We start from the raw sequence: 23,397 nt of genomic DNA, 5'->3' as shown, positions 1-23,397 counted from the left end.
CTCCGAAATCTTGGCAACATTTTTGTCTTTTCGCTGAGAAGTCTGTTCGCGTCACGGCGTCCGCGGGAGTTGATCACGTTTCCCTCTCATCATCTCAATCATCTCAATCAACAGACAAAGTCCCGTATAGTTATCTTTCGCAAAAGCTGCGTCGCAAAACTTTGTCCGTTTGCCCGAGAAGAAACAATGGCGTGGGAAGGTTTGCAGACCCTGTTCCTCCTGCCGTCCGCTAATCCACGACGCTAACCGCCACCGCGGCCGCCGAGTGCGCCATGGTGCTTGGTCACAGCCGAGGAATCACGGCACCTTTTAGCAAGTCCAGGCGTGCATTTTGAGGCCAAGAAAAATGGGGCATTGCCCACGGCACGCAAAATCGGCTGCGGGAGCGAACTGCCTCGCCGGCGTCTCCCACGTTTCGCAGGGCGACGACCCACACACCACGGGGCAGGGCTTACCTCGCGCACCACGTGTCCGCGGGGAGCACGCCACCGCGGCTATAAAATGCGGCCCCGATCCCCACCGGCACGATCACGCTGCTCTCTGCTTTCTTTCCCTCTAGCACACGCAGTCACGCACTAGTTCTCGCTGGCGGCGATGCCTGCGTCTGCGTGGTGGGTTTGTGGGTTCCTCCCGTTCCTGGCGGCGGCCGCGGCCGCCGCGGATCCGGCGAAGGGGAACTGGGAGCCGCTGATTCGGCTGCCGACCGAGAAGGGTGATGCCCCTGCCCCTGCCCCTGCCGCGCCGGCGGCGGAGGAAGGGGTGACGAAGTGGGCCGTCCTCGTTGCCGGCTCCTCCGGCTACGGGAACTACCGGCACCAGGTGAGACTCCGTCGAAGGCGGCCTCGGATGCGAGTAGCTCTGTTAGGGTCTAGGGCGACTGCAAGCTGAAACTTCAAAACTTTTGGTCAACTTTCCCTTTCCTCACTTCCTGTGGGAGGTTCCACGCCATTCTTTGCTCCGTTCTTTGTAGTTTTTTTTTTCTTTTTCGAAAAGAGGGACTCCCCGGCCTCTGCATCAGAACGATGCATACGGCCACTCTGTTCTTTGTAGTTACTTGCTCTGTTCTTTACAATAGGGATAAGTAGTTAAGTACTCTGAATCTCTGATCAGATGTTTAGTACTTGCTTCCTGTCTAAGTGCATACATTTGATTGGAACATAAATTTAGTCCGGCTGAGCACCATTGGCGAATAATTGATTTTTGTATTATTATTATGGTCATAATAATAACTCAATGCCGCTCGTATATCAGTACTTGGTCAAAATACGATCACTGAACAATTCCTTGAGTGCTTTGCTCAACGATTGTTTGTGGTGTTGTTGACGCACGATGTACAGGCCGATGTGTGCCATGCCTACCAGATCCTGAGGAGGGGGGGCCTAAAGGAGGAGAACATTGTGGTGTTTATGTACGATGATATCGCCAAAAACAGCCTCAACCCAAGGCCTGGAGTCATCATCAACCATCCTAAAGGCCAAGATGTTTACGCTGGTGTTCCCAAGGTATCATTGCCTGCCTGCGTTCCCTTTAATTCAGACAAGAACTCTAATTTCACACTTCAAATAGATTGTGCTTTTTAATCGGAGATGGATTGGTGTTGTTTGATGTACAAAAGGCATACTGTTGTGTACTTGTGTTCCTACAAGGCTGACCAACTTAAACATGCATTACAGGACTACACTGGTAAACAGGTCACCGCTAAAAACTTCTTTGCAGTTCTATTGGGGAACAAAACCGCGGTTACTGAAGGGAGTAGGAAGGTGATAAACAGCAAACCAAAAGACCACATCTTCATCTATTATGCGGATCACGGGGGTCCTGGTGTTCTAGGTGCATACTCCCACTCGAACGTTGTTCTCTAGCTGATTTGTTTTGTACTCCCTCCGTCCGAAAATACTTGTCATCAAAATGAACAAAAAAGGATGTATCTAAAACTAAAATACATCTAGATACATCCTCTTTTATTCATTTTGATGACAAGTATTTTCGGACGGAGGGAGTATAACTTAGCTAACCACAGCAAGTTTATAGGTATGCCCAACAGGCCATATATTTATGCTGGCGACTTCATCAAAGTGTTACGAGAGAAGCATGCTTCCAAAAGCTATTCGAAAATGGTATCCTTTCTGCCCTTTCTCCCTTGAGATAAAAAAAGTATATTTTTAATCTGATACAGTATGCATACAGTATTATCTCTAATTAGAATTACAATTTTGGCAGATTATATATGTAGAAGCATGTGAAAGTGGCAGTATATTTGAGGGTTTACTGCCAGAAGATCTTAATATTTATGTTACAACAGCATCAAATGCGGTCGAAAATAGTTGGGGAGCATACTGCCCTGGGATGAAATCATCACCTCCTACTGAATATGATACCTGTTTAGGAGACATCTACAGTGTTTCTTGGATGGAAGACAGGTACGCACCAACTGTAATATACTCCTGATCTGTTTTATGCTTGGCACCTGATCTGTTTTCTGATATCTCATAAACCTGCATCATTTTCAAAATTTGTCGAAAGATGTGTACAGGGCTTTATACATTTGTTTTTAATTAGCTGCATGCTTTACATTAGCAATACTTGGTATGGTTATGTTTGGATTATTAGTTGTTTTTCACTGTTAACCCTCGAAGTTTGTATCTGTAATCTGATATTCAGACCCAAGGCCAAATAAATTCTTACTTCATCACTCTCTACAATCGGTTATGTTTTTGGATTTTTGCTCAACGCTTTAGTATTCTTTGCTGGTTAATAATGTCTTATCACACTAGAAGGCACACCATAAGTGTGTTATATTGAAATCATTGGCTACCTGACTAACACATTCATAAGTCGCACAGCACCCGCAAACGGTAATAACAAAGATGCGCAAATACATAAAGAAGATGACTTAATAGGCTTGGCCGCTTGGGAAGTATCACTGCTAGAGCATTTTTGTTGTAGCAGTTATTTATAACCATGGTGCTTGTGGTTCTGAACCATTCGATCCTACTTTGCAGTGAAACTCACAATCTAAAGAAGGAAACACTCAAGCAGCAGTACGAGGTGGTAAGTCTCGAGTACACTTTTTTCATACTGGTTAGTGGCATCTAGTCACTGTTTTCTTGGGCAGGTTAAAACGAGAACATCAAAATCAAAGGAATTCGATAAGGGTTCTCATGTCATGGAGTATGGTGACAAGACATTCAAGGACGAGAAGCTTTTCCTTTATCAAGGTTTTGATCCTGCAAATTCCAATGTAGCAAACAGGCTGCTTTTGCCCGACCTGGAGGGTGCAATCAATCAAAGAGATGCTGATATTCTTTTCATGTGGAAAAGGGTAAATTCCAGTTCGTTCTATGTGTTGTTGCTCAAAACGATGCATCTTAAGCCTCGGAAAAAAAATGATGCATCTTTTTTGTCTTATAACTGAAGAATTCCTATGTATACGACTGTACTACAACAAATGCTCCATGGATGCATGTATCTTGATTTTTATTTATTTAGAATATTTCAAATTGTATGTAGAAATTGTAGACAAAAGGAGATATTTTAGAAGAGTTTTTGAAATGAAATTAATCTGTTAATTCATCGTTAGCATACAAATGTAGCTTCATGGTGCTGAGAAGATATGGCAACAGTACTCTGAAACTATCATACAGCTTGAGCTCATATACTAACTTTCAGCTTAAGCTCATGCCCGCTCATGATAGACCCAAGTTCTGCGTATCAACTTTTGTAGCCAGTGCTTTGTTTTGCCAACTTGTCTGCTAATAATGTATCTTCTCACTTTCAGTATGAGAAGTTAAATGGGGGATCGGAAGAAAAGCAGAGGGTTCTTAAGGAGATCAAAGAAACTGTGGTACACAGGAAGCATCTCGACAGCAGTATCGATTTCATCGGAAAGCTTGTCTTTGGATTTGAAAATGGGCCTACAATGCTTGAGGCTGCTAGAAGCTCTGGCCAACCATTAGTCGACGATTGGGATTGCCTGAAGAGGACGGTGAGTGTAACAGTTTCTTACTTGAATTCCATAAATATTCAACACATGGATTCTGCTGTTGCTCGTCTTCACCATTTGCACTCCCTCACTCTTTCTGTTTCCGGTTGAGCTTACTCTGAACTGATGCCAATTGTCAGGTGCGACTTTTCGAATCCCAGTGTGGATCACTTACTCAGTATGGCATGAAACACATGAGGGCGTTAGCAAACATATGCAACAATGGCATCTCCGAGGCCGAAATGAGGGAAGCAAGCATCAGTGCTTGTGGCGGTTACGACTCGGCCAAGTGGAGCCCACTGGCTGTAGGGCACAGTGCCTGATCCGCTGCACTGCAGTACATGGGAGCAAATAGCAAATGCTTTAGAGGTTCCTAGACCTCGTATGGTGTACATACATGCACTGATGTACAAGAAACCACCCAACGATGCGCCCCAGGTGGTGTTGGGTTAATCAGTAGTTTGTGGTCGTGCCTTTGTAAGTTTCACTGTTTCACTACAATCAATTGAAAGGCAATTACTAATTAACAAAAGTGTGTGGGTTTTCCTTTAGCTCCGGTGGCTCTAGCTTGGCCACTTGAAGCATCACTTAGCAATTTGGCTGCAACCTTTGCTTGAGCAGCTGTGACTTCATCCACTTCTTGCTCTTTCTCTTGAGAATCCACAATCTTTGGTGGTCTCTTCCTTGGAGCTATTGGCTTGGAAGGAGGCTTAGAAGCTAAGATCTTCCCTTTTCATGTTGGTGTCTTTTCAACAACCAGATTCTTACTACGTGGAACACTTGGAGTTGTCAATTCAATATTCTAAGTGACACCTTTGATGGTAGGACTGTAGAAGGCGAAAACTGTAAAAGTACCTATGTATACATCGTGTAGCCGGAGGAAGGTTTGAGGAGGAATTCTAGAAAAGAACTTCTTCTCGTCTCGCAGTGACTTTGCTCTCACCTGAGCACCACCCATAATCAAGTACATGGCATCAGAGCAGATTGACGGCCCCGAGTACTGGAAAGCGAAGGCCTTTGGGGCCCAATTTGCGGCAACGTGGAGTTGAATCGGGGCTGCCTTGGCTGGTTGTGTGCTTGACTGCGGTGGAGCAGGGTAGCCAACAATGAGCAACGCAAACAACCAACGGACAAGAGACATAGGTGAGTTCTACCCAGAAGGTGCAGTACATCCGCTGCTACGAGGGGTCGAGTAGGACTTCTCTAGGCGAAGTCTAGAGTTGTGAGTTGGTTATTTGGGTGCAAGGGAGGGTTTGATTTGAGGAGAGGTTGAAGTGCAACTAGAATGTAAGCTGCATGATTGATTCGCAGGGTGAGAGATCACTGGTTTTTAGTTGGTGATTGAAGGTAGTACAATACTACATACTACAGTGTGACCCAGAGGAACTTGCAAGATATGAGATAACGTGAATGCTCCCGCGGCAGTTACAGTCGAGGAACTTGCAGTTCATCTTCAGTCTATACTGAGAAATACAAAGAACTCTTGATGCAATGAGTAAGTAGGTTGGAAGCTCTAGATTAGAGATAAAGCGAAGGAAGAGATTCATCTGTTGCAAAAGGCATACGTGAAGCTAGAGCGCACATATGCCAAGACCATCATCTTCAGTCTATACTGAGAAATACAAAGAACTCTTGATGCAATGAGTAAGTAGGCTGGAAGCTCTAGATTAGAGATAAAGCGAAGGAAGAGATTCATCTGTTGCAAAAGGCATACGTGAAGCTAGAGCGCACATAAAATTATTCCAATTGGACAGAGCATGCCAAGACCATCCTAGTCTCGAGGAGACGACATGGGTATATACTCAGAACAATGGAGAACCATACAGAGGAAAATTCAAAAGAGGGCAAGAAGTGGAAGATGACAAATGAATTGATGAGAGCTTGACTTTTAAGCTCAATATTATCTCATATTGCAAAGCAAGTTGGAAGGATCAAGGAGGCCTCAGCTATATGGAGGCTCCGGGAGGGGACATATCTAGCAGTAGGGAATGTGATGTTGGCATATATATTTAGAAGGATCTACAAAAGTTGGGCCACGGTAAAAAGACTGTTGTGTCAGAGCGGAATATATTGTGGAGTGATCTTGTTTACTGTGATCTAGTTGAGATGGAATGTGGGAGATGTGTGGAGCAATATAGTAAGTGGACTGAAAGAACGCATGTTAATGACTTCTTAAATTGTCTCCATTTTAAGTTTGAAAATAGCAGAGCAACACTTACGATACTAGGAAGTTGCCTAGTCTAGAGGAAGCAATTGTTGCAATTGTAAGTGAGGAGACTCGATTGAAATTGGAGGCAACGTGACTTGTGGCCTAAGGTGTGTGGTGCCGAGCAACCCCTGAACAGCACCATGAACGCATCAACCACAAAAAGCCTCACATGGACCAATGACAAGATCCCATGCATGTGCCATAGAAACCGAGGTGACCTCACTAATACTTGAGTTCTGTTTTCATTTGAATGAGACATGGGTTCTACCTCAATCCAGAATGCTATGCATGGTTACGTATGAAGGCATGGATCTGGAAGATGCAAGGAAGGAAGCCCAAGATTCGAGCGAGTGAGGAGACTCAAAGAAAAGGAAGAGAAGAAATTGTGCTCAGAATGCACTACCGGACGTGGCGGCCAAAACTCACTGTTGCCAACAGACAGTTCGATCCCCCGCACTAGACTGTCCAGTCCTCCCTAGAATAGCACCAGAAGCTCGTTTTATTGACCATACTGTCTAGTCTGATGTGACCAGATTGTTTGGTGGGGTTTCTCCTTTTGATCTTCAAGGCCTCCATCGCTCCTAGTGTTTGGGGAAGAATATCTCTCAATGCCCATCTCAAGGTTTAGGAAGAACTCTACCCGCTTACCTTTTCCTTTGTTGTTTGTCGATCTTGATGTGTCTCTTGCTTTGGATCCTTTGAGAGGACATGTGTGATGTGAACCTTGTTCATTAGTGTTTGTCCTCTTGAGTTCTTGTGCTATTTGTGACTTGTCCCTTTGCCTAAATTGTGAAGATTTGGACAACCCTAGGGCTTTGCCCTACATTAGTGTGTCATAAAAGGCGTTTGACTCTTGCTACAGAGAGCAGTAATTATCCAATACAAGGGGTAACTACTTATTATAGAAGTGCTTTGAATGTGGTCAATTAGGACAAGTGCTTTGAATGTGGTCAGTTAGAGGACACTTGAAGGCAGCCTGCCCATAACTAATAGGAGGAGGCCATAGTAGAGGTCTGGACTGGCGTGGCAGAGGTCATGATCATGAGTTTCAAGGACATAGAGGTGGTCTTGAAGAGGTATGCGACCAGTAAGAATGACACCCACTTATGTTGTTGGTGAGACTGCGAGCATCGAGATGACCGCCGATGAGTTAAAGAAATGACGTCAATTCAAGAATTTGGGTCTTGGTGGCGGGCTGTCGGAGACACAAGCATCGTCTTCATCAGCCAAGTTCTCAAGAACTCTCATATTGTGGCATGTAGTGATAATTTTACAACTGGGGCGCAAAGGTTAATTGACTCTGGTGCATCTAGACATATGGTTGGATCTAATAGGGGGTCTTACAAAGGCCTGGGCATTCGGTTACCCGGAAGAGTTCGGTTCGGTACTTCGGGTTATTTTAAATTTCGGTTTTGAGAATATGCTACCCGATCGGTTAACTGAAAAAGAGATAACCGAGGGTTCGGTGCTTGGGTTGACCGAGTAGGACCGATACACTTCAATTTTGGAATCTAAATCTCACGGATTCGCTTGCCTTTTGCGCATGTAAGCTGCCACTTTCCATCACAGATTGAGGCCCAGCAACAAAAGCAGCCGGGGCGGGGAAAAAGAAGATGTGGAAGCACGCCGGGAAGGAGGGAGACGGAGGCGGAGGAGATGTCGTTGGGCGCTGGCCACCGAACAACCTTGCAGAGCGCAGAGAGCTGGCCGCTGGACAACCCCGCTGGACGCTGGCTGCTGGACCACCACCGCCGCCCGTCAGACTTGATTGCAGATAAGTGCAAGATAGGGAGGCAGCAGGGGCAAGCGCCTTCTCTCATGGGGTATCTTGCAACTAATAAAGTTGATGGGTAGCAATATGTCTGTTATTTTTTTTAGCAAAGCATGCGTCTGTTTGTGGCTGTGATGAAAAGAAAAGGCTGAGAAAAATTGTCGTGTACTTGGTTGATGGGCTAATCGGCATAGCTAGTCGGATGTGCTTTACTTAAATACTTCGGTTTATTCGGAAGATTCGGTCAGTGCACTCTAGTGACCGAATTCACCGAACTAATTTTGGTTTTTGCTATTTGCCAACCGAACGAACAACCGAAGCTTCGGTTCTCGGTTTTTTCGGCTTTGGTCTCGTTTTTTCGGCTCCGGTCTTCGGTTTTTAGTTTTTATGCCCACCCCTACCCACCGGGGCTTGCTTGGACCATCATTGCCCTCCTTGCTTCATGTTGACCAACAATGACCTTTTTTGACTGCATAGGGGGTGGGACCTCAGTAGGGTTGAAGGCATGACTCGTGTTAACCGGCATTGACCTTTGCTTCTTGACTCGTGTTAACCGGCATTGACCTTTGCTGGCCGCTCATGTGGCGTGATGGGGTAGGACATGAAGCGGGACGGTCGAAGCCATTACTGCAACATCCATCATTTTTACTAAAAATACCAGTGTGCAAGCATCGATTTTATTTGCATTTTTCAATTGCTAATTTGCTACTGATAAGGATCTTGACAAGGTGAGTCCTTCACGTTTTCAGCAGCGCCACCGAAGCTGCATACGCTGCCTGTTAGAATAAATCCGAGGCCACAGTTGATCATTCGACCAAGCAATCACACGAGCACGACACCGAGATTTATTAACGAGATTCACCGATATGGCTACATCCCCAGGGCCTGACTATGGGCGCTCTTTCCCATGACACCGCTACAATACCGCACCCGGTCGCCCTGGACACCGGCACATGCCGTCGGCTTCCCCTGCGTTCCGGTGCTATTATGTTGGCATAGGTTACATCGTGTGTCTACCCTCGCTATATAAGAGAGGCCTAGGATACAAGTGTCCTACTAGGACACGACTCCACATCCTATGTAAACACGATACAACTACAAGTCCAACTGTAACCTACCTTGTACACTATATTCGACACAACTCCAACAAATTCCACCTTGGCGAATATACTCCACCACCTTGAATTTGTCCATGCGTCAAACTTCCATGTACATTGGACTTGAGTTTATCCCATGAGCACCGCTGCTACTCCAAAGACTCCATGTGACTCCACCTGCAACTTGTAGTCCCTTCTTTTCTTGACCACAGTCAACACTCGAACGAAATTAAGTTCCACATTACTCTAGTTTACGCTCCCAACTTCCAGAGTATCAGTCCAACGCCATCACACACTGATCTCTGACCTGCGTGAAAGTGAACAACTCACATATTGGGTGTCACACATAAGAGTTACCTGAACTCAACATCATCGCTCCTTTCTTGACCGTCTGTCTGAAACTTGAAGGAATTTCACCATTGCTTGTAGTCATTTCGAGTCAAATTCGCAGTTGTCTCACCACATGTATGACCACCAGAGCCCTGACCCGTCTCCATGTCCCGTGCGTACCGCACGCCTCGCCGCTATTTCCGCGTCGAGCCTCCGCTGTCCAGGTCGAGTCTCAAGGGTCACGGACCCACACCACTCAACCTCCACTGCAGAGTTCCACCGATCATCACCGACCGATGACGAGTTCCACGCTTCCATCAGACCACTGAGCTCCAGTCCGAATTGCATGTCACTCGCTTTTCACGCTGAATAGGCTTCGACTCTCTGAGCTCTTACGTCGTAGCCCCTCAATCAGCACCGAGTGAAGTCTTTCAGACTCTAACTCCACCTTCAACATGACTCCATGGTAGATGATCAGTCCACCCACGCGCCCCGTCAACTTCAAGCTCCGTGTATACACCACCTTAAATCAACCCCGCGTCATAGTCTTGTCGAAGCCACACAAGCCCTCTGACCTGCGCCACGTGTTTCCACGTCCAGAAGTCGGTCACTATCAGCATCACGCACCTATGTCATCGTCGCCGATTCCACCACCGTCTTCTGTACCAACCGACTTGCGTTGATCCGTCAGACTGCCTAGTCCGACCCAACCGAACTCGTTCGACTGTATGACACGCTCAAGGCTCCCAAATCATCTTCACGAATTTCCATCCATCACATGATAATTTCATCTCAGCTGGCATGACTTCCCGCAACGCCTTCAAGCATCCCTGTTGTTCCAATAAATCTTTCACCCGTGTCTGCCATAACCCAAGGTTTTCAATTCCGTGAACTTCTCCACCTCAAACTAGGTACCCGTTGGCGCCATAGCTCTTCGTATGACTCACACTGTGAAAATTAACCGAGCTTCCACTGCAATGCCTCAAGTACACGAGCAAAACCTGATGAGGTACACCCTCATGTACTAATAGCAAAATCCAACCAAACTTGGTCTTTTCACGTAGCTCCTATGCACAACTCCTGACGCTAGCTATTGCTTTTGCCAAGCCCCTGTTTCGCTGATGGATTTTCTCCTTCCGCCGATTGATTTGCCTGCCTATCTCCGTGTCACGTGGAGACTCGGTCTCCGTTTTGGTCCAAACAAATCTCTGAAGTCTCTGCCGCCGTGCCACCAGCGAACAAGCCAGCTATCTCAACCATCAGGGTAGCCCAGCGCGTACCAGTCAGCAGCCATGGGCCAGCAAGCGGCCGTCCGTCCAGCCGCGTCCAACTGAGCCTTTGGCCGTATCGCCTCGCCTCGCCGCAGCCTCCCGGCTGCCATGCGCACGCGCGCCTGTACACTCGCTCGATCGATCCAGATCGATCGCCGCACGTCCCTTGTTGCTGCTTTCTGATCTCGTCGAGAACTCTGCTAGCTTCCCATTGCTTCTTTTCCGCTGCTGTCCGATTATGCCGATATCCACGCACGTCGTTCACGACGAACGAAATCAACCCACGGTTCGGCCACCTCTTGATCAACACAACGACCTTCGAATAACCTAGCTCATGATACCACTTGTTAGAATAAATCCGAGGCCACCGTTGATCATTCGAGGACCAAGCAATCACACGAGCACGACACCGAGATTTGTTCTAACAAGGTTCACCGATATGGCTACATCCTTGGGGCCTGACTATGGGCGCTCCTCCCCATGACACCGCTACAATACCGCACCCGGTCGCCCTGGACACCGGCACATGCCGCCGGCTTCCCCTGCATTCCGGTGCTATTATGTTGGCATAGGTTACATCGTGTGTCTACCCTCGCTATATAAGAGAGGCCTAGGATACAAGTGTCCTACTAGGACACGATTCCACATCCTATGTAAACACGATACAACTACAAGTCCAACTGTAACTTACCTTGTACACTATATTCGACACAACTCCAACACTGCCCCTCTCAAGTCGTCACGTTTTCAGCTGCAAGCGCAGAAAGTGTGCATGCATACGCTGCTCCTCTCAGGTCGTCGCACGTCCATATATATCAATTTCTTCTCCAAAAAATTGATCCACATCATGCGCCTGCATGCGTTACTAGGCCGTGTTCTCCTTCCCGGCTTTCGCCACCACAACAGCCACTGCCCGGTAGCTATATCAAGCAGCAGTACCGTGGGAAGACCACCTGCTACAAATTTGGAGCCTCAGTGCGCAAGGCGTCCGTACCTCTCCTTTCCCCTTCCGCGCGATGGATGCATCTGGGACTGGGAGGCTGCCCAAACCACGGAGCTGTGTCGCCCGCTAATTCATGGTGCTAACCGCCATCGCCGGTGCCCAGTGGCCAGTGGGTAGTTTTGTACATCCTATTTTTCATTTTTGGCGGTGAACTCCGTCCGCGTCATCGTGAGTTGATCACGCTTCTCTGTCCTCCTTCCATCATTTGCAAAAGCTGCGTCATGAAGAAACGATGGCGTGCGAGGGTCTACACTCTACGGCCCTCTTCCATCTTACTTCTCTCCCCTTTCCTTTTATTATCGTCCGCTAATTCATCACGCTAACCGCCATCGCCCGTGCCGAGTGCGACCGTCGTGCTTGGCCACGGCCGAAATCACGGCAGGTTAGCAAGTTTAGGCGGCCGGGCATTATGAAGCCAAAAATGGGAAACTGTGCACGCCACGCAAACCCCACTACGGATACGGAGGCGCTGCGCCTGCGCAGGCTGCGCGAGCGAGAACTGCCAGGCGACGATCGCACTTCACTCCCTCTCAGCACGCCGCCGCGGCTATAAAATGCGGCGCCATCCCCCACAGGAACGATCACACTTCACTCTCTGCCTTCTCTTGCTCTCTAGGCTCGGAGCCGCTGATCCGGCTGCCGACGGAGAATGGGCATGCCCCTGCCCCTGCGCCTGGCCCTGCCGCGTCGCCGGCGGAGGAAGGGGTGACGAAGTGGGCCGTGCTTGTTGCCGGCTCCTCCGGCTACGAGAACTACCGGCATCAGGTGAGACGAGAGTCCTCAATGCAGCTCGTACATCATTCATTCACTATATGGAAATTTTGCCAGCTTGTCAAATTTCTGTGAGTGCTTGCTCTTGTTGATGCACGTACGACGTGCAGGCCGATGTGTGCCACGCCTACCAGATCCTGAAGAAGGGAGGCCTCAAGGATGAGAACATTGTGGTGTTTATGTACGATGACATCGCCAACAGCCCTGACAACCCAAGGCGTGGAGTCGTCATCAACCATCCTAAAGGCAAAGATGTCTACCATGGTGTTCCCAAGGTATCATTAGTTCCCTTTAATTCAAACAAGAGTGTTGTTTGATGTAAAGAATGCATGGCGTTGTATTCCTAAATTCCTACCAATGACTGATGATCAACTTTCTCACAGGACTACACTGGTGACCAGGTCACTGCTAAAAACTTCTATGCAGTTCTCTTGGGGAACAAAACCGCAGTTACCGGAGGGAGTAGGAAGGTGATAAACAGCAAACCAGAGGATCACATCTTCATCTTCTACTCGGATCATGGGTCTCCTGGTTCACTTGGTACATGCATAATCCCACATAAACGATCTTGCAGTTCAGCTGATATATATGTTTTGCACTATAACTCAGCTAACTTTATCAAACTTTTAGGTATGCCCAACTCACCAGATGTTTATGCTGACGACTTCATCAAAGTGTTACGGCAAAAGCATGCTTCCAAAAGCTATTCGAAAATGGTATGTATCCTTTATTTTCTTTTTCCCTTAAAAATTATATATTTTTCAATCTGGAACGGTATGTATGCTTTGAGTCCCATCTCTAATGAGAATTTTGGCAGATCATATATGTTGAAGCGTGTGAAAGTGGCAGCATCTTTGAGGGTTTAATGCCACAAGATCACAATATTTATGTTACAACGGCATCAAATGCGGTAGAAAGTAGCTGGGCAGCATACTGCCCTGAGGATGGAACACCACCTCCTCCTGAATATTTTACCTGTTTAGGTGACTTATACAGTGTTTCTTGGATGGAAGACAGGTAATAAGCATCAGCTAGCTGTAATATATGTAGTACAATGTACAAGTTTGTATCAGTTATCCACAATCATGACGCTTGCTTGCTATTCTGAACCATTCGATCCTGATTAATTTGCAGTGAAGCTCACGATCTAAAGAACGAAACCATCAAGGAGCAGTACGAGGTGGTGAAAGCGAGAACGGCACCCCGAAATGAGTCCATTAGAGGTTCTCATGTCATGGAGTATGGCGACAAGACTTTCAAGGAGGACATGCTTTTTCTCTACCAAGGTTTCGATCCTGCAAAGTCAAGCATCAGAAACAGGCCGCTGCCTATGCCCAGCCTGAAGAGTGCAATCAAGCAAAGAGATGCCGATGTTCTCTTCATGTGGAAGAAGGTAACAAAAATCCCACTTAGTAGATGCCGATATCTTGTCTAGTTCATCTTCTCTGTTACGTACTAAGTTTCATGTGTTTTGTTTTCACTATTTTTTCTGCTAATGTATGTTCTCGCTTTCAGTATGAGAAGTTGAATGGGGGATCAGAAGAGAAGCAGAGGGCTCTCAGGGAGGTCAAAGAAACCGTGCTGCACAGGAAGCATCTGGACACCAGTATCGATTTCATCGGGAAGCTCGTCTTCGGATTCGACAAGGGGCCTTCGGTGCTCGAGGCTGTTAGAGGCTCTGGCCAGCCATTGGTCGACGATTGGGATTGTCTGAAGACGATGGTGAGTGTAACATTTTCGTACTATGCAACACCCTGCACTCTTTCTGTTTCCGGTTGAACTTACTCTGTAGTATGTACTGATGCCATATGCCAGGTGCGAGTGTTCGAGTCCCAGTGCGGATCACTCGCTCAGTACGGCATGAAACACACGAGGGCGTTCGCAAACATGTGCAACAATGGCGTCTCCGAGGCCGAGATGAAGGAAGCGAGCATCAGCGCTTGCGACGGCTACGACATGGGGAAGTGGAGCCCGTTGGTTCGAGGGCACAGCGCCTGACCCGCTGCACTGAAGTACAGTACATGGGAGCAGTAGCAAACGCTCCAGCGAGATTCCTAGCTAGATCTCATATATGGTGTACATAAATACATAATACATTGGTATACAAGAAAGAAGAAACCGCCCAACACGGCGCCCCTGTGGCGTTGGGTTAATCAGTAGCGTATGGTCGTGCCTTTGTAAAACAAATTTGACTGCAATCAACTGAAAGGCAATGATTATTATGTAGCAAAAGTGTGTGAATGTCTTTGCATGACAGTGCCATCTCTTTTTTTTTTTTTGAAGAATTCTTGACAGTGCCATCTGATTTGGTAATGGTAATAATAAATAGGTGAGCCATGATTAGTGGACCAAAACTGATGACCCATTGTAGTAGGGTAGTGATCCTCCTACAGGCAGCCCTACCAAGATCACTTACATAAGCTATTGCTGACAAGATGAGATTAAGATCTTTGTGAAGCTCCCTTGATGCTAGTGTGGATTTGTCTTTCGCAAGTCGTTCGGTCTCGGGCCCGCATACCAGTATGCGAGAACTGAAGGTTATTCCAGGCGGCAATCTGAACTAATCAATTAACCTGCATTGATACACCAGTTTTCAGCAGGTTAGTGACTTGCTTCTTCAGACTCATAGTGTACTGTAATATACTCCCTCCGTTTCTAAATAAGTCTTTGGAGAGATTTTACTATGGACCACATACGGAGCAAAATGAATGAATATATACTCTAAAATGCATCTATATACATCCGTATGTGGTCCATAGTGAAATCTCAACAAAGACTTATATTCAGGACGGAGGGAGTAGAAGGGCATTCAGATGCTCTCCCAACTGAAAACAAGAGAAATTTTTTTAGGAGCCCTTACATGATTTCTTGAGGAAGGAGATGAAGACCACGATGAGGGCCAGCCCTGCCAAGATGCCTATGATTATGGCCAGGGTCCGCCCCACGTCATCTTGCGAATAATCTTCTTAGCAGCAAAAGAAAACCAGACGATCTGATTAGAATAAGCATATACAGTAGTACTGGTACAAAGCTAGCTAGATGCGCACTCTCGGTCTCTTTCCATCTTGTTTATCGGGAATATATTCAGAATAGGAGTGGTTGGCCGGCCCTCGCCGTCAGCCGCCGCCCGCCGGCAAGGTCTATTGTCAGTCCCACAATGTGCGCGCCTATCGCGGCCGCCGCACGGCCACAGCCCGCAGCCCTAGGCCCCGATATGCTGAAAAACCCGTGTCGTTTGGTGGCCATCAGAAAGTTCTCTGAACCTCTACTAGATCAACAAGTAAAGTTCGAATCTATGATAATGTGATGGCAGTCGCCTTTGGTGTTTCATTGGACCAGACCAGAGAACATATCATCATGACTTGTTGATGTCACGTCAGAGTTCAGATCGCCTTAATGACACTGTTTGTCTCGCCTAATTGAGTCCGATATATGATGCTGCGGTCCCCTTGAAAGGCCGCCGGGATGATTAGCGTATCTTAGGGATACGACTAAATGGTGTCCGTGGAGCTGAGCGGCTGATATGGCTGACTAAGTGGTGTTCCAAATGATGATGGCAATCTTTGGTGCTCTCTGCAATCGAGTGACTGATCTCATGTCCCTTTCTCTGGTGCTAACCGGGACACACACAGACCTATTTGATCTACTAGCAGCTAATTAAGTACTGTATGTCCCCGCAAAAAAAAAGTTAAGTACTGTATGTGCTCCTAGTTTACACCTTGGTACGGTGATTGTAAGACCATCCATTGTGTAAGCCCATGATAAAGTGAAAAGGGCTACTTTCAAAGGACATATTCCGACCGATCTCACTTATCAGCTTTGGTAAGTTTACCCACTGCCCATCGGAATCAATTCCAACAGTGCAACTTGCTCCGCCAATTGGCAGTTGATCCCATCTACCGGGTGACACCACGGCATCAGGAGGTAATGTTGCAGAGAACGAATTCTGGCAATATTATTATATTTGATTCGTTGGTTCAAAGTTCAGACGAACAGAGGAGGTGCATGGTAACGTAACGTACCTTGTGACGGGCGGAAGTAGTAGCCGCTGGCCCAGTACCGGACGTAGCACTGCGCCAGGTGCACGTCGGCGGCCAGCGCCGTGCCGCAGGCGCCCGTGAGCTGCCCGACGGCCTGCGCCAGGCACGCCGTGCAGTCGGCGGCGGCCAGGTCGCCCAGGCACTGCGAGACCCCCTGCACGCTGCCGGAGCTGCCCACCCTGTACCCGTCGGCCGCGGCCTGCAACGCGCCCAGCACGGCGTCCCGGTCCCGGAGGAAGCCGGCGTCGGCGCTGGTGCTGGCGCTGCACTTGCGGTACACCATGGCCGTGTCGGGCCGGCCCACGAAGTTGGTGCCGTCGTAGCGCACGTAGCAGCCCTCCAGCTGCAGCGACGCCGCGTAGGCGCCCGGGCACACCTGGCCGAGCTGCGCCAGCGCGTCCCGCACGCACGCCGCGCACTCGCCGTTGCCCAGGTCCCCGCGGCACTGGTAGAGCCCGTACGCGGCGGCGCCTCCGTCGCCCGTGCCGTTGGCGAAGCTGCTGTACGCGGCGTTGGGCGCCGTGTTGGTGATGGAGGCGAGGAGCGACTTGAGGTTGCCCTCGTAGGGGGTGCCCGGCTGGTACTTGGACGGCGAGCACCCCGCGTAGATGAACGTGTCGGTGTCCGCACCCGTGAACCCGGCGGCGAGGCCGATCACGAGCAGGGCGACGGCGACGGCAGCATCAGCGGCGCGCCCACGGCGGAGTTGGTTGCCAAGGTGCATGGCCGACGATGACGAGACGAACTTGCACATGCGCGCGCGCGTGTTTGTCCTGGTTTCGATGGCTGTGGTGACCGGGGGAGTGGCCAGTGTCCTGGGAGTGAAGAGAAGGGTGATGGCGAGGACGCAGAATAAATGCGAGCGCGAGGATTCGTGGTTTGCGAGGCCGTCTCGAGATTTTATACACACGTCGACTCAGAGACGACGGTGCCTCCTCCTTGACTCTGGTCTGATCCCGTCCATATAACTAGGGACTAGGGAGCTCTGTTCCTTCAAATTAGACAGGACCGATGACCGCGAACGCTCGGTTTTCGTTCTGCTTTACTATCAGCTGGCGATAAGATGGCAGCATGGCCATATGATATGGTGGTGGCATGCATGGTCATGGTGCGAACATATTTCTTGTACGTACAATTGGACGATGGATAGCGCTGGTGCCGTTTTGACGAGTGCACCGTCGTAATGCCATCATCAATCAGTTTAAGGCGATTGCGATATGGTGACTGGCGCGACGTTCCCCGGTGCTTCTACACCGGCGGCACAGGACGACGGGTTCGGGAGTTTGCGCACTTTTCTTCCCTGTTGGTGAGCATCTGTCGTTTCGAACTCTGAGATCATCCACGGCCGACCCACACGACACGAGCACCTGCGCCACTTTTCCTTGTCCATGATTGATGGTACCGGTACAAGTAGTATGGTGGTTACGTGGTTCCGGCGGGTACTTGAGCACCGAGTCGGAAACTGGCGGTGGTTGGTTGTGCCATGCCTACGGCAGCAGGGCTCTCGATCCATCGGATCACCGAGCCGAGCTGTTGGTTACCTTTGTCGCGGCCGGAGGGAGCCACGCCACCGGGGAAGGCATAGGATTCCTCGAGAGAAGGCATAGGATTCAGACGCGCGACAGCTGGGTCGACCAAACCGGGCCGGAGCGTCGCGAGTCGCGACGGGCGACCACCGTGCCTTGTGCGCATTGCTTGCTTGGCTCCTGAACGTTCGTAGGCCCCGCCGCCCCGGTGCTACGCACCTGCACATCGCGGCCATGCGCTCGGGGGCTCGCTTCGGCTCTTCCGCGTCGCCGTACCGATAGACAGTGATCCCGCCGCCCTCGCGTGCCGCCCGACCAGGTGCTCTGCAGCTGCAACCGGTGTATTTTCTCTACTACAGTAGTTTTTTGGTTTTCCCATTTGCTCTTTTTGCTTTTTCTGTCTTTCTTCTACTTTATGATGCTTCTTACTTTCGTTTTTATATTCGTGTTTTGTTTCCTTTTGAAATATTTCATGAACTTGTTGAAAAAAAATGAGTGGACGCTTTTAATATGTCATGGCATTTACTCCCTCTGTAAACTAATATAAGAGTGTTTAGATAACTAAAGTAGTGATCTAAACGCTCTTATATTAATTTACGGAGGGAGTACTTAACATTGCGCAAGGAAACTTTTAGTTTTTAATGAACATTTTTTAAATGTTATGAAGTTTTTTTTAATGGTACAAACATTTCTTTTGAAGTTGAGCAGGCAAACTTTAAATTTCCTAGACACTTTTCTAAAATATCAGGATCATCTCGAACCGTGCGAACATTTTTAAATGTCATGAGTATTATTTTTTTCAATGGGATGAACTTTTTTATAAAATTGCATGAACACATTTTTAGATTTCATACACATTTAAAAAAATGATATGAACACATGTGTATACTTTTGAATGTCATGGATATTTTTTGGAATGATACACACATTATTTTAAATTCCTGATTATTATTATTTTACATTTTACGGATATTTTCAAATACATGGTGAACATTTGCAAAGAAAAACAAAATAATACGTGCTGCCTACCGTGCACTCCCTCCGTTCCTAAATATAAGTTTTTTTAGAGATTTCAATATGGACTACGGCCCAGCTCTTTTGGCCGATTCTCCCGGAATCTTGAGAATTGGGCCTCCCCCCAGCTTCTCCCAGAATCTTGAACACATATTTTTTTTTACAATCCTAGCTAGTTATGATGTAAACAACTAGGATTGTTAAAAAAATATGGGTTCAAGATTCCGGGAGAAGCTGGGTGGAAGGTCGATTCTCAAGATTCTGGGAGAATCGACCAAAAAAACTGGGCCTACATGCGGAGCAAAATGAATAAATCTACACTCTAAAATATGTCTATATACATCCGTATGTACTACGTATTCTCTAAAAAGTCTTGTATCTAGAAATGGAGGGAGTAGATAACATGTGAAAAAAATACTGTGCTAATGAGGAGGGCGTGTGAGCACCTGCCTGGACATGTTACATGAGACGACCCTAACACAAGTTCGTTTGAGTTGAGATGAGCGTATGTGTCACAAGTCACAACAAGCAAGACATAGACCCGCTCGCTATCACTTGGTTGTATTGTTATGGTGCATTTGCTTCATAGGCTCTCTCTGTGGTGCAGGGATAGCTATCTTTCTAGTAGTTGTCACTTAATTGGTTTCAAAAAAAGAGGGATGGAGAAGGATAGGGAGGTGGTTTAGCAGAGCTGGCAAAATGTGACGGATGAAGCCAACTACCCTCAACTCGCTCACTTTGAAGTTTGAACCATTTTTTGGGAAATTCTCATCTCCACTAAAACAGGTCAAAGCCCCTCCCCTTTTTCTAGCTCTAATGCCACTATTGATATACTTCCCTATTGATTGCTCGTGATCTGGCCTCCTTTAGTCCTCCCACCCCGATTTTTCTCCTGAGTCGGCACCCTCCGTTAGGAATAATGCATGATGGCTAGACTAAGGTACACCCATGGTAACCCATTTCGCGGTGAGCTCCACTTGTTACCGCTGACGCATCCCCATCGTCTGACATACTGTGTGCACGACGCCTCCTCTCCCTTTGGTCAAATCAGATATAGTCCAGCCATAGCGCACTCCCACTCTGGACATCGTGAGTGGTCACTCAAAAAGGAGACGGGAGAATACTAGGGTTTGGGTAGCGGATTGGGGAACCAGAAATCAAATGGACTAGGAAAAAAGAGGCAAAAGCGTTTTGTAGAGGTCCTTCCATTAAGGAGGGACAAAAACGTTCCAGAAATGTCTCGGAGACAGTCAAAGCCTTTTACTGGATAGAAATGGCGGGGGAGAGTAGTTCTATTGACACACTTGACGGAACAGGGGCTAAAATAGGTAGGTCAAAAAATCAAGGGCAAACTTGAGTAGTCAACACTAACTAGGGGCACGTGTAAATACCCCCATTTTAGAAGAAAAAAAGATCTTCACATGAACAATTTTTATTAAAATACATGCAAATTGGTTGGAAGTACCGGATATTTTTTTTAGGCCTGCAACATTTTTTATTACATATTTTACTCTTTCCGGTATTTAAATGGATTACGTGTAAATGAGTAAGATGATTTTTTTTTCAAGTATACATGTGGTTGCCCAACGAATGGCATATAGACATGCCCATGAATAATAGACCATATATTGCACGTGATGAGCGGTACATAGGCTGGCCCGTCTAGAACTCTTATGTTATGGTTTTCATCGACATTTTTGGTATGTTCGGTTGGATTTTTGTTATCTAGTCTGTTTATTTTTCTTCAGGTCATACCGGGTTTTCGTCTTGCCTTTATATCTTTTTTTTTTATTTTATTTTGTGATAATTTGATTGTAAAACATGAATTATTTTAAAATTCTTGCACATTTTAAAAAGACAGTGAATGTTTTTTTAAAGGCTTTGAACATTTTTAAACATTTCGAACATTTTTAAAGTTCATGAATTTTTTTTGAACAATATATGTTTTAAATATGACAAAATAAATTGCTAGACAATTTTCTTCCAACATGCCGCTCCGGATTTTTAAAATGTTTCAGAGGTAAAGCCAAGTTTTATTGATGAAATACCACAATATGTGGGATACACTTTTGGATCATGGGGTTGACCAAGCTAGCCATGGTGCCCCTGACCTAAACAACGTGAAAACTTGGCTAGACTATGTGCTTCACCATTCGCAGCACAACCACGAAAACTAAATTTGTAATGTGGGCATTCTAGCAACAATCTATCAATGAGCATATCCACACCCTCATCGGCAGTGGTGGGAGTCCTGGATTTTTCAACTACTTTTTCTTTATATCGAATGATTTCAGAATCTTTCTAGAGTAGGAGCGCTACCTGGGCTGGCCCATGCGGGCATTTTAGCAACAATCTGTCGCTATGGGTTGTGTGTGGAGCGCAGTTCTGATCTTCACTTCGTTTTTCTTTCTACGGTTAACATCCAGTTTTCATCCAATAAAACTGGTCGTTAGTTTTTTCTTACTGATGATAAAATATTGGAAGACTAAAAAAATTATTTTAAAAAATGTATGAAAATGAAAAACAACAAAATTTACAAAAATCCACGAATTTCTATACCACTATATAGTGTGTCAATAGCTTCAAATATTAGTCGTTGGGTATGCCCATCCACCGGTTAAGAGATGGCAAATCCGGGCATTATCATCCGTTGGATATAGTTTTCAACTCATAGGATTCTGCCACGTGGCCTTCTAATTGAACCCCCAACTCTACCATCTCATATGTTCTAGAAACATCTATTCATATGCTTATCTGATACTATGATAAAAATAGACTAGAAAAATCTGGATTTTAGAGAGATAAGAACCAAGTTGAATCTTATTCAATACGATTTGAGGAAAGGAAATACATATTCAAAATTACTTTCCCATGCTTTTTATATATATCTAAATAGCGTGCAAAGCACGTAAAATTTACTAGTATAAAATGTTCTTGGATATAGAAAATGTTGAGGAATTTTAAAATTTGTACACAAAATTTTCACAAACGTTCTTAAATTCTAAAAAGGTTCAGCTAATGAACAACGTCCTTTTATTCAAAAAAATATATTTGGATATTTCTAGAAATTTGCTTATGAAACATTAGGAAGTACTCTAGAAAGAAAGAAAGAAAGAAAATAAAAATGAAACAAGAAAATATGAAAAAAAATCAAAGAGAAAACCCTGAGGAAAACAGCTAAGGTAAAGGTTACCTTCGGCCGACCGATCGCGCGCGAGCGTCCGCCAGCTCCGTGTCCGTCTGATCGATTGTTGATCACACAGATGAGGCCAATATTATTTCTTGAGATTGTGTTGGTTTTCCCTTAAAGATGAAAGGGTGATTCAACAAAGTAGAGATAAGTATTTTCCTCGGTTAAGAACCAATGTATCAATCCAGTAGAAGAAACACACAAGTCTCTAATAGTTGCACCTACACAAACAAACAAATACTTTCACCCAACGCGAAAAAAAGGTTATCAATCCTTTCATGGTTACTTGCAAGGATGAGATGTGATAGAGATAGGTATAAAAGATAACTAGAAGTGCAAAATAAAGTAAAGATAAATAAATTACAACAAGGTATTTTTGGGTTTTGGTTTTGTAAATCTGAAAATAATATGGTGAGAATAGACCCGGAGGCCATAGTTTTCACTAGAGGCTTCTCTTTTGAAAGAACACATACGGTGGGTAAACAAATTATTGTTGAGCAATTGATAAAAAAGTGAAAAGTTATGACGATATCCAAGGCAATGATAATGAATATCTAAGGCACATTTATGACGATATGGACAAGCCCCATATTTTTATCCTTAATGACAATAATATCTACTCTTATAAAAAACAGAGTTGGTGATGATGGTGTGCCTGCCATCCTGCAATATAGGTCGTTCGATCTATATCTGACGGATAGGAAGGAAACTATGGCAATTTTGCAGAAAGATACCCGCACCCCTCATCACATTTGCAGATAAAGCCTTCCCTCGTTCATACTTATCTCCCACAAGATGAACTACTCATATAAATGCATCTTGATGTTTCGTGCAATGCACAGGCATCTTGCTAGTACAAATACATGCCCCGCTACCCCTACTGTCATTGGGTGAGGACACCGCAAGATTAAATCCATCATAAATCACCTCTCCCATTGCAAGATAAATCAATCTAGTTAGCCAAACCAAATCAATAGATCGGAGAAAAATATATCTTAATCATGCATAAAAGAGTTCAGATAAGACTCAAATAATATTCATAGATAATCTGGTCATAAATTCACAATTCATCAGATCTCAACAAATGCACCGTAAAAAAAGATTACATCGAATAGATCTCCAAGAACATCGAGGGGAACATTGTATTGAAGATCAAAGAGAGAGAAGAAGTCATCTAGCTACTAGCTATGGAC

At 46.2% G+C, this 23,397-nt stretch overlaps 3 protein-coding genes across 3 annotated transcripts; 2 read left to right on the top strand and 1 right to left on the bottom strand.

Annotated features, from left to right (window-relative positions):
• Positions 1 to 510: 510 nt before the first annotated feature.
• On the top strand, positions 511 to 4,505 carry LOC119365039 (vacuolar-processing enzyme beta-isozyme 1-like). The gene is made up of 9 exons (XM_037630624.1): positions 511 to 819; positions 1,338 to 1,502; positions 1,674 to 1,830; positions 2,032 to 2,117; positions 2,221 to 2,420; positions 3,003 to 3,051; positions 3,116 to 3,322; positions 3,779 to 3,985; positions 4,123 to 4,505. The coding sequence occupies exons 1-9, from the start codon at positions 595 to 597 to the stop codon at positions 4,303 to 4,305; spliced, it is 1,479 nt and encodes a 492-aa protein (XP_037486521.1). The 5' UTR covers positions 511 to 594; the 3' UTR covers positions 4,306 to 4,505.
• A 7,784-nt stretch (positions 4,506 to 12,289) lies between these two features.
• Positions 12,290 to 14,456, top strand: LOC119365038 (vacuolar-processing enzyme beta-isozyme 1-like). Its single transcript, XM_037630623.1, has 8 exons — positions 12,290 to 12,428; positions 12,545 to 12,709; positions 12,818 to 12,974; positions 13,065 to 13,150; positions 13,252 to 13,451; positions 13,569 to 13,827; positions 13,950 to 14,156; positions 14,250 to 14,456. The coding sequence occupies exons 2-8, from the start codon at positions 12,614 to 12,616 to the stop codon at positions 14,430 to 14,432; spliced, it is 1,188 nt and encodes a 395-aa protein (XP_037486520.1). The 5' UTR covers positions 12,290 to 12,428; positions 12,545 to 12,613; the 3' UTR covers positions 14,433 to 14,456.
• Positions 14,457 to 14,536: 80 nt separating this feature from the next.
• LOC119365037 (plasmodesmata-located protein 8-like) lies at positions 14,537 to 17,443 on the bottom strand. Its single transcript, XM_037630622.1, has 3 exons — positions 16,457 to 17,443; positions 15,295 to 15,396; positions 14,537 to 15,007 (listed from the first exon to the last, which is right to left on the bottom strand). The coding sequence occupies exons 1-3, from the start codon at positions 17,226 to 17,228 to the stop codon at positions 15,003 to 15,005; spliced, it is 879 nt and encodes a 292-aa protein (XP_037486519.1). The 5' UTR covers positions 17,229 to 17,443; the 3' UTR covers positions 14,537 to 15,002.
• Between the last annotated feature and the right edge of the window lie 5,954 nt (positions 17,444 to 23,397).

Source organism: Triticum dicoccoides, chromosome 2B (genome assembly GCF_002162155.2).
Source record: "Triticum dicoccoides isolate Atlit2015 ecotype Zavitan chromosome 2B, WEW_v2.0, whole genome shotgun sequence".
In the NCBI taxonomy this organism is placed as follows: domain Eukaryota; kingdom Viridiplantae; phylum Streptophyta; class Magnoliopsida; order Poales; family Poaceae; genus Triticum; species Triticum dicoccoides.
Note: the sequence above shows the minus strand (reverse complement) of the source record. Positions and strands in the feature narration are given on the sequence as shown.